Source organism: Mobula hypostoma, chromosome 18 (assembly GCF_963921235.1).
Source record: "Mobula hypostoma chromosome 18, sMobHyp1.1, whole genome shotgun sequence".
Taxonomy (NCBI): Eukaryota; Metazoa; Chordata; class Chondrichthyes; order Myliobatiformes; family Myliobatidae; genus Mobula; species Mobula hypostoma.
The window spans coordinates 14029704-14042841 of NC_086114.1; the positions used below are offsets into that span (position 1 = coordinate 14029704).

The following is a 13138-nucleotide window of genomic DNA, read 5'->3' on the forward strand; positions in this document are numbered from 1 at the left end:
ATGACTTTGTTCAATGGGATTTCTCCTTTCTACGTCCAAGAACAAACGGCGTTCATCTTCGCCATCACCTTGCTTGTGGTTATCCTAGTCTTTTTGGTCCTTGCGGTGACCTTCCTTATTATTCTCCCCGGCATCAGGGGCAGAGGGGTAAGTAACCGGACATTCTTTTATTCACGATTTATGGCAGTGATACCAAACCCGATTCTGATTCTGAGGCACAAGCGCGCATCCGGAGTTTTCAAGCAGTCACGGACGTCTTAGGGGCAGCGAAAGGGACAGTCGGTGCTTCGGGCCGAGACCCCTGCGTTCTTCCATCTTTTTGTGGTCATGTGCATTGCTCCAGATTCCAGTGTCTGTGTTCTTCGCTTCTCTACATTGTTCCCTAACGAGCGAGCTGATTGCATCGGGCACGCTTAGCTCGTGTGCATTTCAACAGTGACAGTGGCTAGATGGTCCGAACGGACGTAAAACGCGGCGAAAACGCTCATTTCTTTTAAAATAAGCCATCTCTTATAATTTTAGTCGGTGGATGTTGATTAATGCAATTTTAAAATTAATTAGTTGTATCGTCGAATATGTAGCTGAAACTAATCGCCGATTATTTTAAAAAATCCGAACCATTAAAAAATTCGACCACCGGAATTATATTTGGACTAAACACAACTTGCTTGCCTTTAAAATATATTTTCTCTTTTGTATGCAGAGAATCTATTCGTTCTACAGAGCTATTCTAAGCCTATTCATTGGTGTGATAATTGTGGGTAAGTGGAGCATTTATAAACATTGTTTTCCCATTTGCCACGTTTGCCAGTGCAGAATTTACTACAATAAAGACAAAATACTCAGCAGGTCAGGCAGCACCAGTGGAGATAATTCCCTGTTATATTTCGTCATGATCCTTGTTTTTATTTAGATCTAACTCATATAGGGCTATGAAAACAAAAAAAAAGCTTCACACCATCTTAAACTCCCCCCAGGCAGTTAATGTGATCAACCATTCTAGTTAGCTGCCCATCCCTCCCTCTATCTATTAACCTCATCACTGCACTGTAGACAATTTAACCCACCTTTATAATTCTGTTTACATTGTATTTTTTATATATTTGTTATTCTTTATAACTGTTTAATGTCACACCCTGACCAACATACCAAAGCAAATTCCTCATACATGTAAGTATATATGGCAAATAAAGTAGATTCTTGATTGTAGAATCAAAATACTTCCCTGCTGATTTGGGACTTTGCCTCACATAGTGGCTTCCTCTCACTGGGGAAGGAGCAAGGGAACTTTATGTCATAATAACTCAATATTCAATACATCACGACATTTATCAGTGATAATAAACCTGATTCTGACCCTGAAATGAAAATACAAGAAACAGATTTTATGTGTCACAGATATGTTTCACTGGAGCAGATCTGGGCAGAGATTGGCAGGAGTGAGACTGCACTTAGTGCTGAAATGGAGTGAAGTAGTTTCAATAAAGCTTGGCAATTCTCAGCTGTCTCTGACCCTTGTCCTCCTTCTCCCAGACCTCTTATTCCCTTTAGTGTACAACAGTGTGTTGAACCTACTCAAGAATTAAATAGCTACGACCTTTGGGGAAAAATAGCTCCAAAGATTTGGAACCCACCAAGATAAATAAAATATACATACTGTGTTGGCGCATGGCCAAGTGGTTAAGGTGTCGGTCTAGTGATCTGAAGGTCGCTAGTTCGAGCCTTGGCTGAGGCAGTGTGTGTGTCCTTGAGCAAGGCACTTAACCACACGTTGCTCTGCGACGACACCAGTGCCAAGCTGTGTGGGTCCTAAGGCCTTCCCTTGGACAACGTCAGTGGTGTGAGACTTGCAGCATGGGCAACTGCTGGTCTTCCATATGACCTTGCCCAGGCCTGCACCCTGAAAACCTTCCAAGGTGCAAATCCATGGTCTCATGAGACATACTGTAAATGTATGGCCCGTATCCTAGTGAAGGAACAGAAGGATATTGGGATCCATGTCCACAGTTCCCTCAAAGTTGCCATGCAAGTTGATAGGTGCATCATAAGCCTTGTAGATAGCCATAGAACATTGAGCTTCTAGGCTATTTGAGCACCTGTGTTTACTAATCAATATCTTTGCTAGTTGTTAAGCCCTTGTATTCTAGGTTTAATCTTGTGAAATTAATTGTGGCTGTAACATGTTTCCTGTATTCTATGATTATTTAAAGAAGTCTCCCAGTCAGTGCTTTAGTGGGGACATTTAGTCATGGTGCACCCTTGAAGGACTAGACCCAGGAAGAATGGTAGGAGGCGTTCTGTCATGGAGGTTGCTGGCAGCTACTCAACCCAGGAGCTGCGGATGGCAGGCTCATGACTTGAACCAGGAGCAGAGGAAGATAGGATAGGATCCCCAGGAAGAGATGGAAACTAGAGGCTAGACAACAGAATACCAACAGAGGCTCAGAGGAGTGACCTGGTGACACCATGAGCCAATTCATCATTCTCTTCAACACAATGACCCCACCAAGGCACTGACTGGGAGACCTCTTTAAATAATCATAGAATGTGGGAAACATATGCCAGCCACAATTAACAAGATTAAGCAATTAACACAAGGGCTTAACAACTCTAGCAAAGATATTGATTCATAAACACATGTGCTCAAACACTTTTGAAGCTCAGTGCTCTATGGCAAGTTGCAGGGTTCATGACGGGGTGATTAAGAAAGCATATGGTGCATTGGCCTTCATTAGTTGGGAGACTGAGTTGAAAGCTGCAAACTAACATAAATTATAGAGAATATGAATTATGTTGTCTATAAAACTTTATATGAGCTCGATAAAACTCTAGGGAGACCACACTTAGAATATTCTGTTCATTTCTGGTCAACTCGTTATGACAATGATGTGGAAGCTTTAGAGAGGGTGCTGAGGAGACTTACCAGGATGCTACCTGGATTAGAGAGTGTGTCTTATGAGAACAGGTTGAGAGAATTAGAGCTTTGTCTCTTTGGAGTCAAGGAGGATGAGAGGTGACTTGATAGAGGTGTATAAGATGCATAGATAGCGTGGACAGCCAGAGATTTTTTCCCAGGGTGGAAATAGCTAAAAGTTCAAAGTACATTTATTATCAAAGTATGAATAGTTAATTCAACCTTGAAATTTGTTTCCTTACAGGCTGCCAGAAAACCAAGAAACCCAATATAACCCATAAAAATATGAAGGAGCATAATTTTAAGTGATTTGAGGAAAGTATAGGGGGATGTCAGAGATTTTTTTACATGGAGGGTGGTAGGTACGTACATAAAATGTACTGCCAGGGGTGGTGCTAGAGGCAGATACATTAGGGAGACTTAAGAGAGTCTTAGATAGACACAAGGATGATAGAAAAATGGAGGGCAATGTGGAAGGGAAGTGTTAGATTGATTATGGAATAGGTTAGAGGGTTGGCTCAACATTGTGGGCCAATGGACCTGTACTGTACTGTACCCTTCTATGTTCTAATGTTCAGAATCAGGTTTAATACACTTGGAGTACTGTGTCCAGTTCTGGTCGCCTCACTATAGGAAGGATGTGGAAGCATTGGAAAGGGTACAGAGGAAATTTACCAGGATGCTCCCTGGTTTAGAAAGTATGCATTATGATCAGAGATTAAGGGAGCTAGGCCTTTACTCTTTGGAGAGAAGGAGGATGAGAGGAGACATGATAGAGGTGACAAGATAATAAGAGGAATAGATAGAGTGGATAGCCAGCACCTCTTCCCCAGGGCACCACTGCTCAATACAAGAGGACATGGCTTTAAGGTAAGGAGTGGGAAGTTCAAGGGGGATATTAGAGGAATGTTTTTTACTCAGAGAGTGGTTGGTGTGTGGAATGCACTGCCTGAGTCAGTGGTGGAGGCAGATACACTAGTGAAGTTTAAGAGACTACTGGACAGGTATATGGAGGAATTTAAGGTGGGGGTTTATATGGGAGGCAGGGTTTGAGGGTCGGCACAACATTGTGGGCTGAAGGGATTGTACTGTGCTGTACTATTCTATGTTCTATATCACTGGCATTTGTCATGAAATTTGTTGCTTTTTGGCAGCATTACATTGCAATACATAGTAATTAAATAATAATAAAAGCTATAAATTACAATAAGAAGTATATGTTCAAAACTAAATTAAGGAAATACTGCAAAAAGAGAGAAAAAAATGGTGAGGTAGTGTTCATGGGTTCATTGTTCATTCAGAAATCTGATGGCACTGCAGAAGAAGCTGTTTCCAAAATGTTGAGTGTGTGTCTTCAGGCTCCTGTATCTTTACATTGATGCTAGCAATGAGAAGAGGGCATGTCCTAAATGATTAGATTATATTAGATTATGAGGACACGCAGTCGTCTTTTATTGTCTTTTAGTAATGCATGCATTAAGAAACAATACAATTTGTTCCTCCAGAATGATATCACAGAGACACAAGACAAACCAAGACTAAAAAAAAACTGACAAAAACCACATAATTATAACATATAGTTACAACAGTGCAAAGCAATACCGTAATTTGATAAAGAGCAGACCATGGGCACGGTAAAAAAAAGTCTCAAAGTCTCTTGAAAGTCCCATCATCTCACGCAGATGGTTGAAGGGAGAAACTCTCCCTGCCATGAGCTTCCAGCGCTGCAAACTTGCCGATGCAGCATCCTGGAAGCACCCGACCACAGTCCGACTCTGAGTCCGTCCGAAAACTTCGAGCCTCCAACCAGCCCTCCGACACCGAGCACCGAGCACCATCTCTGCCGAGCGCTTCGACCCCAGCCCCGGCAACAGGCAATAGGCAAAGCCGAGGATTCGGGGCTTTCCCCTCCGGAGATTCTCGATCGCACAGTAGCAGCAGCAGCGAAGCAGGCATTTCAGAAGTTTCTCCAGATGTTCCTCCGTGCTTCTCACGTCCGTCTCCATCAAATCAGGATTGTACACGGCCCCTATTTAACAAATACGATATCAATTCGGAGCAGCCGCACGCGCTGCATCGCGCCGCCATCTTCTCCTCCCCTCCATTCTGAGATTTTGCGTCCTTCGTCTCCCTCCTCATTTGCTTCCAACTATCACTCACACGCCAACCCTCTTCACCTCTTTATACTGACCATCTCCCCTCTGCACTCTCAGTCCTGATGAGAGTTCTTATTGATGTATCGCATTTTGAAGACGTCCTCAATACTCGGGAGGTTATTGCTCCATGATGGAGCTGACTGAGTTTACAACTTTCCGCAGCTTTTTCCAATCCTGTGCAGTAGCCCCTCCATTCCAGATGGTGAGGCAACCAGTTAGAATGCTTTCCATGGTACATCTGTAGAATTTGCAAGAATCTTTAGTGACATACCAAATCTCCTCAAACTCCTAATGAAATATAGCCACTGTTATGCCTTCTTTGTAATATTGAGCCCAGGATAGACTTTCAAACATGTTAACACCCAGGAACTTGAAACTGTTCACTCTTTCCACTGCTGATCCCTCAATGAGGACTGGCATGTGTTCCTTCAACTTCTGCTTCCTGAAGCCAACGATTAAGTCCTTGGTCTTACTGATAGAGTGCAAAGTTATTGTTGCGACACCACTCAACCAGTCTATGGTCTGTGAGTCTGGACTCAACAGTTTGCATCCTCCATCTCCCTCCTCACTTGCTTCCGACTATCATTCACACGCCAACCCTCCTCACCTCTTTATACAGGCCACCTCCCCTCTGCACACTCAGTCCTGATGCAGGGTCTCGACCCGAGACAGTGACCGTCCCTCTGCCTCCACAGGTGTTGCTTGGACCACGCCTTTCTTCCTGTTTTTTGATCCTGATTCCAAAATCTGCGATTACTTTTGTCACAGTGTTTACTCAGCTGTGCTTCAGATTCCTTCTTCTCCAGCCCTTTCTCTCCCATCCACCAGGCTTCACATATCACCTTTTTGCTCTCCTTCTTCCCTGACCCCTGCCCCCCCATCTTCCCCCTTCCTTTCCAGCCCTGCAGAAGGTTCTCATGCTGAAACATCAACTGTTTATTCATTTCCATAGATGCTGCCTGGCCTGCTGAGTTCCTCCAGCAGTTTGTGTGTTGCTTTGGGCTTCCAGTGTCTGCAGACTGTCTAGCATTTACGTGCTGCTATGACACAACTCCTGACATTTAACCATGATAGTTAAGTACAGTACAATTTCACCGGGAGAACTCAGCAGGTCAAGCATCACCTGTGGGGGAGGGTAAGGAGGAAGAAATTGTCAACATTTCAGGTTAAAACTTTACACCAGGACTCCACGTCTCCAAGACAAATAGTGTTGTACCAGAAGGAAGATACTAAATCTGGAAGGAATGCAAAGTTCTGGATTATACAGAACAATGGTAAGAAAGACCACTTTCTCCCCTAATGGGTATTACTAAAATGTTAAAAACAAACTATTGGCAGTAAAGAAATATAGAGCTAAACATAATGTCATGTAAGGGAAAGTTTTTCCCTGGTTCACTGGCCCTGTGCACTGATCCAGTCTGTGTAAGAATTTCTAAAAGGTCCATTAGGCATGCAATGCAAATAGTGTGGACTGTACCTGGTAAGGTGTGTTTTAAACTCACACACTTGACAAGGCACTGTCTCTAGCCCATACTGTATAAACAGAACATGGTTAATGCAGGGTTTTAAATAGACTTCCAACGCCCAGAGTGAAAAGCAGACTGAGCAAGAAGGTTTTTGCAAATCCTGGACTATTGTTAAATTTAGATGTTGATGTCTTCGAGTGAATGAAAATCAATAAATACCACGATGAAAGGTCATCTATCCCCTTATAGGATGATCAATACCCCAGTGAGGGGTCATCTTTACCCTTGTAGGATGATTAATAACAAGATGAAGGGTCATCTATTCCCTTATAGGATGATCAATGCCACAGTGAGGATCTTTACCCTTGTAGGATGATCAATACCCCAGTGAAGGGTTATCTTTACCCTTATAGGATGATTAATACCACAGTGAGGGGTCATCTGTACCCTTGTAGGAATGCACAGAGGATAAATTGGTATCACTATCTCCCAAGATTTAATGCATGCATTTCTCAGCTAATCTGAGAGACAAGGTAATCCTGGCTTCATACATGTGTAAACTGCATGCTTTGCACATTTTCTGTGGTAAACCTTGGCTTTTTCCTGAAGAGGAAGGGCTTCTGCACTCCAAATATCCAAGTGCTTGTAGACCATCAGGATAATTTACTGATAACAAGCTCCTGGGAAGCTAACAGGATGGATTTATCCTTTGGGAGATGTGACGGCCAGGTATTTTCCACATCAGCTGAGGGAGGGATCCTGAAGGGAAGGTGCGGACCACAGTATTTTCCTCAACCTGCACACCAGTGTACAACCCTCTTGTAGATGCTGATTAAATCAGACTCAAGGCAAGTATAGTCATAGTCATAGTCAAACTTTATTGATCCCGGAGGAAATTGGTTTTCGTTACAGTTGCACCATAAATAATTAAATAGTAATATGTAATTTATGCCAAGAAATAAGTCCAGGACCAGCTCGGGGTGTCTGACCCTCCAAGGGAGGAGTTGTAAAGTTTGATGGCCACAGGCAGGAATGACTTCCTATGACGCTCTGTGTTGCATCTCGGTGGAATGAGTCTCTGGCTGAATGTACTCCTGTGCCCAACCAGTACATTATGTAGTGGATGGGAGACATTGTCCAAGATGGCATGCAACTTGGACAGCATCCTCTTTTCAGACACCACCGTCAGAGAGTCCAGTTCCATCCCCACAACGTCACTGGTATCAGAAGTATCAGATTCCTGTACACAAGTATCAGATTCCTTTTGGAAACCGCATCAATCTTGAAGTAGACTGCGTGATATGCCCAGATGGAGGAGCGGCTTGGAGACTTCCTGACGGTGTGTTGTGTGTCACAAACACAGGTTCAGATTCAGACCTATTTACCAGGTGAACGTGGAAACACACAGTGGAATGTGTCTTTTGCATTAACAACCAATGTACCTGGGGATGTGCGGCTTTTGAGTGTCGTCGCACATTCCGGCACCAACATAGCAAGCCCACAACAGAGAACACACCAAGCAACGAAAGAACAACGGGAAAACAAGCCCCTTTCCTCTCTCCTTCCCACCCACCCATACAGAGAGTCCTTCAGCTCCTGGACAGGCTTTTGGAGGTTGAAGGGCAGCAGGAGCAAGAGAAACAGAAGGACGGAAGGACAAAGAAGTTTACCGAGAACCAGCAGAACAGCACCAGTCTCCCGAGAGACACAGAAGGCTGCAAATGCTCGAACCCGGAGCAACAAACAATCTGCTAGAGGGACTCAGTGGGTCGAGCAGCATCTGGTGGAGGAAAGGAATTAAAGATTAGCTTTATTAGTCGCCTGCAGAATGGAACATTGCAACTTCCTGAAGAAGGGTCTCATCCCGAAACATCGACCATTCACTCTTTTCCATAGATGCTGCCTGGCCTGCTGAGTTCCTCCAGTGTTCGTATTTGTTGTTCCGATTTCCAGCATCTGCAGATTTTCTCTCGTTTGTGACACAGTGAAATGTGTAGTTTGCAACCAGCACCGTCCGAGGTGCTGGGGGCAGCCCAAGGTAGCTTGCCCACAACTTACTAACCCTAACTCATACATCTTTGGAAACTGTAGCACCTGTGGTCAAGGGGAGGATGCACAAACTCCTTTCAGTCTGTGGCCGGAAACAAACCTCAGGTGCTGGCACTGTAAAGCATTACTCTAGCCTTTATGCTGTCATGCTGGTGCATATCAGGACTGATTAGGGTTTCGACACAGAACGTCAACAGTTCCTTTCCTTTCATTGAGCTGTCTGACCTAGGAAGTTCTTCCTGCAAGTTGTTTGATGCTTCATCCTTGTGAAGAGAAAGGACGCACTGTCAACCTGTCTAATGTGCCACACACACTCATAGCTACCAAAGCAAGCAAAGTTTCCCTTTTGTGTTCTACTCCTTCATTTCACTGCAGTTCACAGTAACCAAAAGTTCAAAGGACATTTATTATCAAAGTATGTACTGTATACAATCCTGAGTTTCATCTTTCCACAAGCAGCCATGCAACACAGAACCTGTTTGAAGAAAAACCCCACACAACAAAGGCTATCAAGCACCCAACAAGTGAAAAAAAGAACAAATTGCGCAAACAACAAAAAAACGAGTGACTGAGACACAGAATGTTAAACATCAAACCACAGAGTCCCCGAAAGTCAGTCCAGAGCCACGAGCCTTTGAGGCAAGTGAAGCTGGTCCAGGAGGTGATGGCCGCAGGCCACAGCCAGAGTCAGCCAGTTTAGCGCTGTGTCAATGGCCGCAGGCCACAACTGCAGAGCCTGCTCTGCACTGAAGTGCCCCAATCAAATCGTGCAAATAGTAAAAAAAGAGTAAACAAAAACATGTGAAACGTGAACTGCTGAGTCCCCAAAAGTGAGTCACAAGCCACCGACACAATTGAACCTTTTAGCATGGGACCCAAGACTCCTGCACCTTCCGCCGGTAACAGCAAGAGAGACAACAGTCAAACGCAGGCAGACGGCGCCGGCCGCGGAGCACCCGTTCATTTCTTCCACTCATGCCCTCATCGACTTTAGTCTTGCTTGACGCTTTAATCGGCACGGAGTAATGGAGCTGACCGTGGGTTGACGTTCCGCCATTAGGAATCGATGGCTGCCCGTGCACACTCTTTTCAGGAGAAAAGGACACGACAGTAGAACCACTGCCTGCCAGTTCCAGTGACCCCGATTCATTCCTGATCTCTGGTGTTGTTTGTGTGGAGTGTGTAAATTCATTCTGTGACTGTGGGGTGCTGCGGTTTCAAACCACAACTTAAGCTCGCATGGTTTGGTAGTTTAGTTGTGAATGGAATTGAAAGTGGTTTATTATTGATTGTCATGTGTAACTGAGCTACTACGAAAATAGTAGATTTGCAAGTTATTCATACAAATAATTTCAGAACACAAGTGCATTGAGGGAAACAGCAATGGATTACAGCATTACAATGATAGGGAAAGTGTGGTACAGGGGGACAAGAAGGTGCAAGATCCATAACAAGGTAAATTGTGAGGTCAAGTGTCTATTCAAGATTCTTATAACATCAGCATAGAAGCTGTCCTTGATCCTGGTATTTTCAAACTTCTGTATTTTCTGCCCCATGAACAGAGGGTGAAAAGAGACATTTTGAGGTGGAAGGGATCTTTGATTTTACTGGATAGATGGTTGCTTGAAGGTTGATGTAGACTTGGTGGGATTGGGCTGAACTGTGTGCTTCTGTGATTTGTTTGATCTACAGCCTATGATAATAGTCCTCACATCCCCTTTCACAAAACTGCCTACACATATCATATCACATCAATGCATGAGTCCCTGACCTAGGTCCTAAAATGTCTCATCACAACTGTGTTTAGTGGAGTGCAGCTCATCTCAAGTACATTGGAAGGACAGGAAGTCTTTCCTCACTGCTCATATGTGCAGGGAATTCACATGGTGGAAGAGGGAGCCAGAGGTACACACCCTCCCCCACCAAAATCTTCTTCCAGTGGTGGAATTGGAGGCTTTGGTCACATAGCTCTCAGAGCATCCCCCCTCTCCCGCCACCGCTCATTCCCTCCCCCATCCCTGACATTTATCTTACTCTCAAGAGTGTCTGAGTCTCTTTCACCAAACCCGGAAGCTCCATTACTGCCATGGCTGCTGTTGGGAGTGGGCAGAATGCTCCTCACTGACTCTGCCACTGAATTGTCTGCATCAATAAGATCCCATCAGGGATGCTCCAGATCCTATTTTAATTCATGTGGTTGGGCATGAAACAGCCTATGTTTTTTCCGGCTAATTTCATATTTTGTTTCCCATGATGGAGGAGTCTAGTACTAGAGGGCATGACTTCAGGATTGAAGGGCGCCCATTCAGAACAGAAATGCGAAGAAATTTTTTTAGTCAGAGGGGGGTGAATCTATGGAATTTGTTGCCACAGGCGGCAGTGGAGGCCAAGTCATTGGGTGTACTTAAGGCAGAGATTGATAGGTATCTGAGTGGCCAGGGCATCAAGAGTTATGGTGAGAAGGCAGGGGAGTGGGACTAAATGGGAGAATTAGCTCATGATAAAATGGCAGAGCAGACTCGATGGGCCGAATGTCTTATGGTCTTATGGTCTTATTCCTTTTATATACAAAGGGAACAATTTCCAATTTCCAAGAACTCTGTATTTTTTTTTAAAAAACATGGAAGTATTTGGCTAAGTGCCTGGGATCCGAACTCAATTTCCAATATAAATTCTGTTGTTATTGTTTAATTCAGAACAGTTTCATATCTTGAGTAGCCTGAATAATTAAAGACTTCATCTGTTTCCCTTCCAACATCACCTATATACAACGAGTCAAATAAGCACAACTTCTTCTCTGTAGTTGTCCACAGTCATGGCCTCAATTTAGACCCTGTGCACAGAAGTTAACTTGCAAAAGGCTCACCTGAATGAAAATTGAATCTACCATTAATTTCTTCAACATATCTGCTAGATATATTTATAATACACTTTGAGAACCTCTGATTCACGGAAGGTACTGAAGGTAATTGTGCTCTATATTCACTCTGTAGTGGTCAACTTCACCAGCGACTGGGAAGAGGGGTATGTTACAGTGAACACAACCTACAAGGCTTTCAGCAGTGAGATAATAAGGGCAAGAGTGGGTCTTCAAATTGGACTGACAGGAATCAATGTGACTCTGAAAGGTAGGTAGAACCTTTTATTGATTGTGAATTGACAGCAACTCTTTTGGCAAAAGGACTAGCAAAGTTTGTACAAGGGGAAGTGCTGTTTTACATCATAAAATCACTGTGGTTTCAGAAAGCTTGGAGCTTGCCTGCCATGAGGTTCCTGTTTGCTGCTTCTGCCCCCTCGAATCCTCTCGAAGATTGCAGAGCGCTGGAACACCCAAACGGTCTCCAAACAGCAAATCACAGGCTCCAACAGTTCCAGAATCACATCCAAGATGCAGAACAAATGTTAAAAAAACATAAAAGAAGTGGAATGTATGGTTTTATGATCTATCCAGAAGATGGTGACCAAAGGAGCATTGTACGCAGGAGCCATCTTGACTGGAAGAGCCTTTGATACCCTTACTAATCAAGAATCTATCAACCTCTGCTTTAAATATACCCAATGTCGGCCTCCACAGCCATCTGTCGCAATGAATTCACACAGATTCACCAACCTCTGGCTAAAGAAATTCCTCCTCATCTCTGTTCTAAAGGGATGTCTTTCTATTCTGAGGCTGTGCCCTCTGGTCCTAGACTCCCCACTACAGGAAACATCCTCTCCACGTCCAGTCTGTCTAGGCCTTTCAATTTTCAGTAGGTTTCAATGAGATCCTCCCTCATTCTTCTATATTTCGGCAAGTACAGGCCCGGAGGCATCAAACACTCTACATGATAACAGGGAATGCTTCAGTGACAGATCTACCAAAATTCGTATGTAAAAGAAATAAAGTTGCAAGTATAACACCATGCTGTTTTCTAGCCATATTCCCTTTGTATTTTTTTCAACATGGAGAGGATGGTTCCTATAGTAGGGGAGTCTAGGATCAGAGAGTACAGCCTTGAATAGAAGGATGTCCCTTTAGAACAGAGATGAGGAGAAATTTCTTCAGCCAGAGGGTATTGAATCTGTTGAATTCATTTCACCTGGAGGCCAATTCAATGGGTATATACAAAATTGACTGGTTCTTAGATAGTAAGGGTGTCGGAGGTTACAGGGAGAAGGCTGGAGAATGGGGTTGAGAGGGATATCAGCTTAGATGGAATAGAGAGACAGACTCAATGGGCCAAAGGGCCTAATTCTGCTCCTATGTCTAATGTCTTATTTTGTTGTGCTTGCTGACTGCTAGGTTTAAAATGAGAAACACTAAGTTCTCTGTTCTTACAGGTCTTCCTGTGAACCAGCTGAATGAAACCATTGACTACAATGAAAACTTCCAATGGAAATTTGAGTTGGATTACGACAAGGAAAGTTACAGAGGGCTTGAGCGAGGGCTTCCAAATCCAATTTTGTATATTTCTGAAAAGTTTACATCAAGGGCTCCCTGTATTGTTAATATGCAGTACAGGTTCTCTGGGCATTATGCAACAGCTATGATGTGGTAAGCAAGACTCATTATT

General features: G+C 43.8%; 1 protein-coding gene across 1 annotated transcript in view; it reads left to right on the forward strand.

Annotated features, from left to right (window-relative positions):
- Window positions 1-13138, forward strand: part of duox2 (dual oxidase 2) — a 31318-nt gene continuing 18180 nt past the window's right edge. Inside the window, exons 1-4 of the mRNA XM_063070159.1 lie at window positions 1-147; window positions 704-761; window positions 11579-11713; window positions 12906-13119. Coding sequence (XP_062926229.1) covers window positions 1-147; window positions 704-761; window positions 11579-11713; window positions 12906-13119 — 554 coding nt within the window. The remainder of the gene's footprint in view (window positions 148-703; window positions 762-11578; window positions 11714-12905; window positions 13120-13138) is intronic.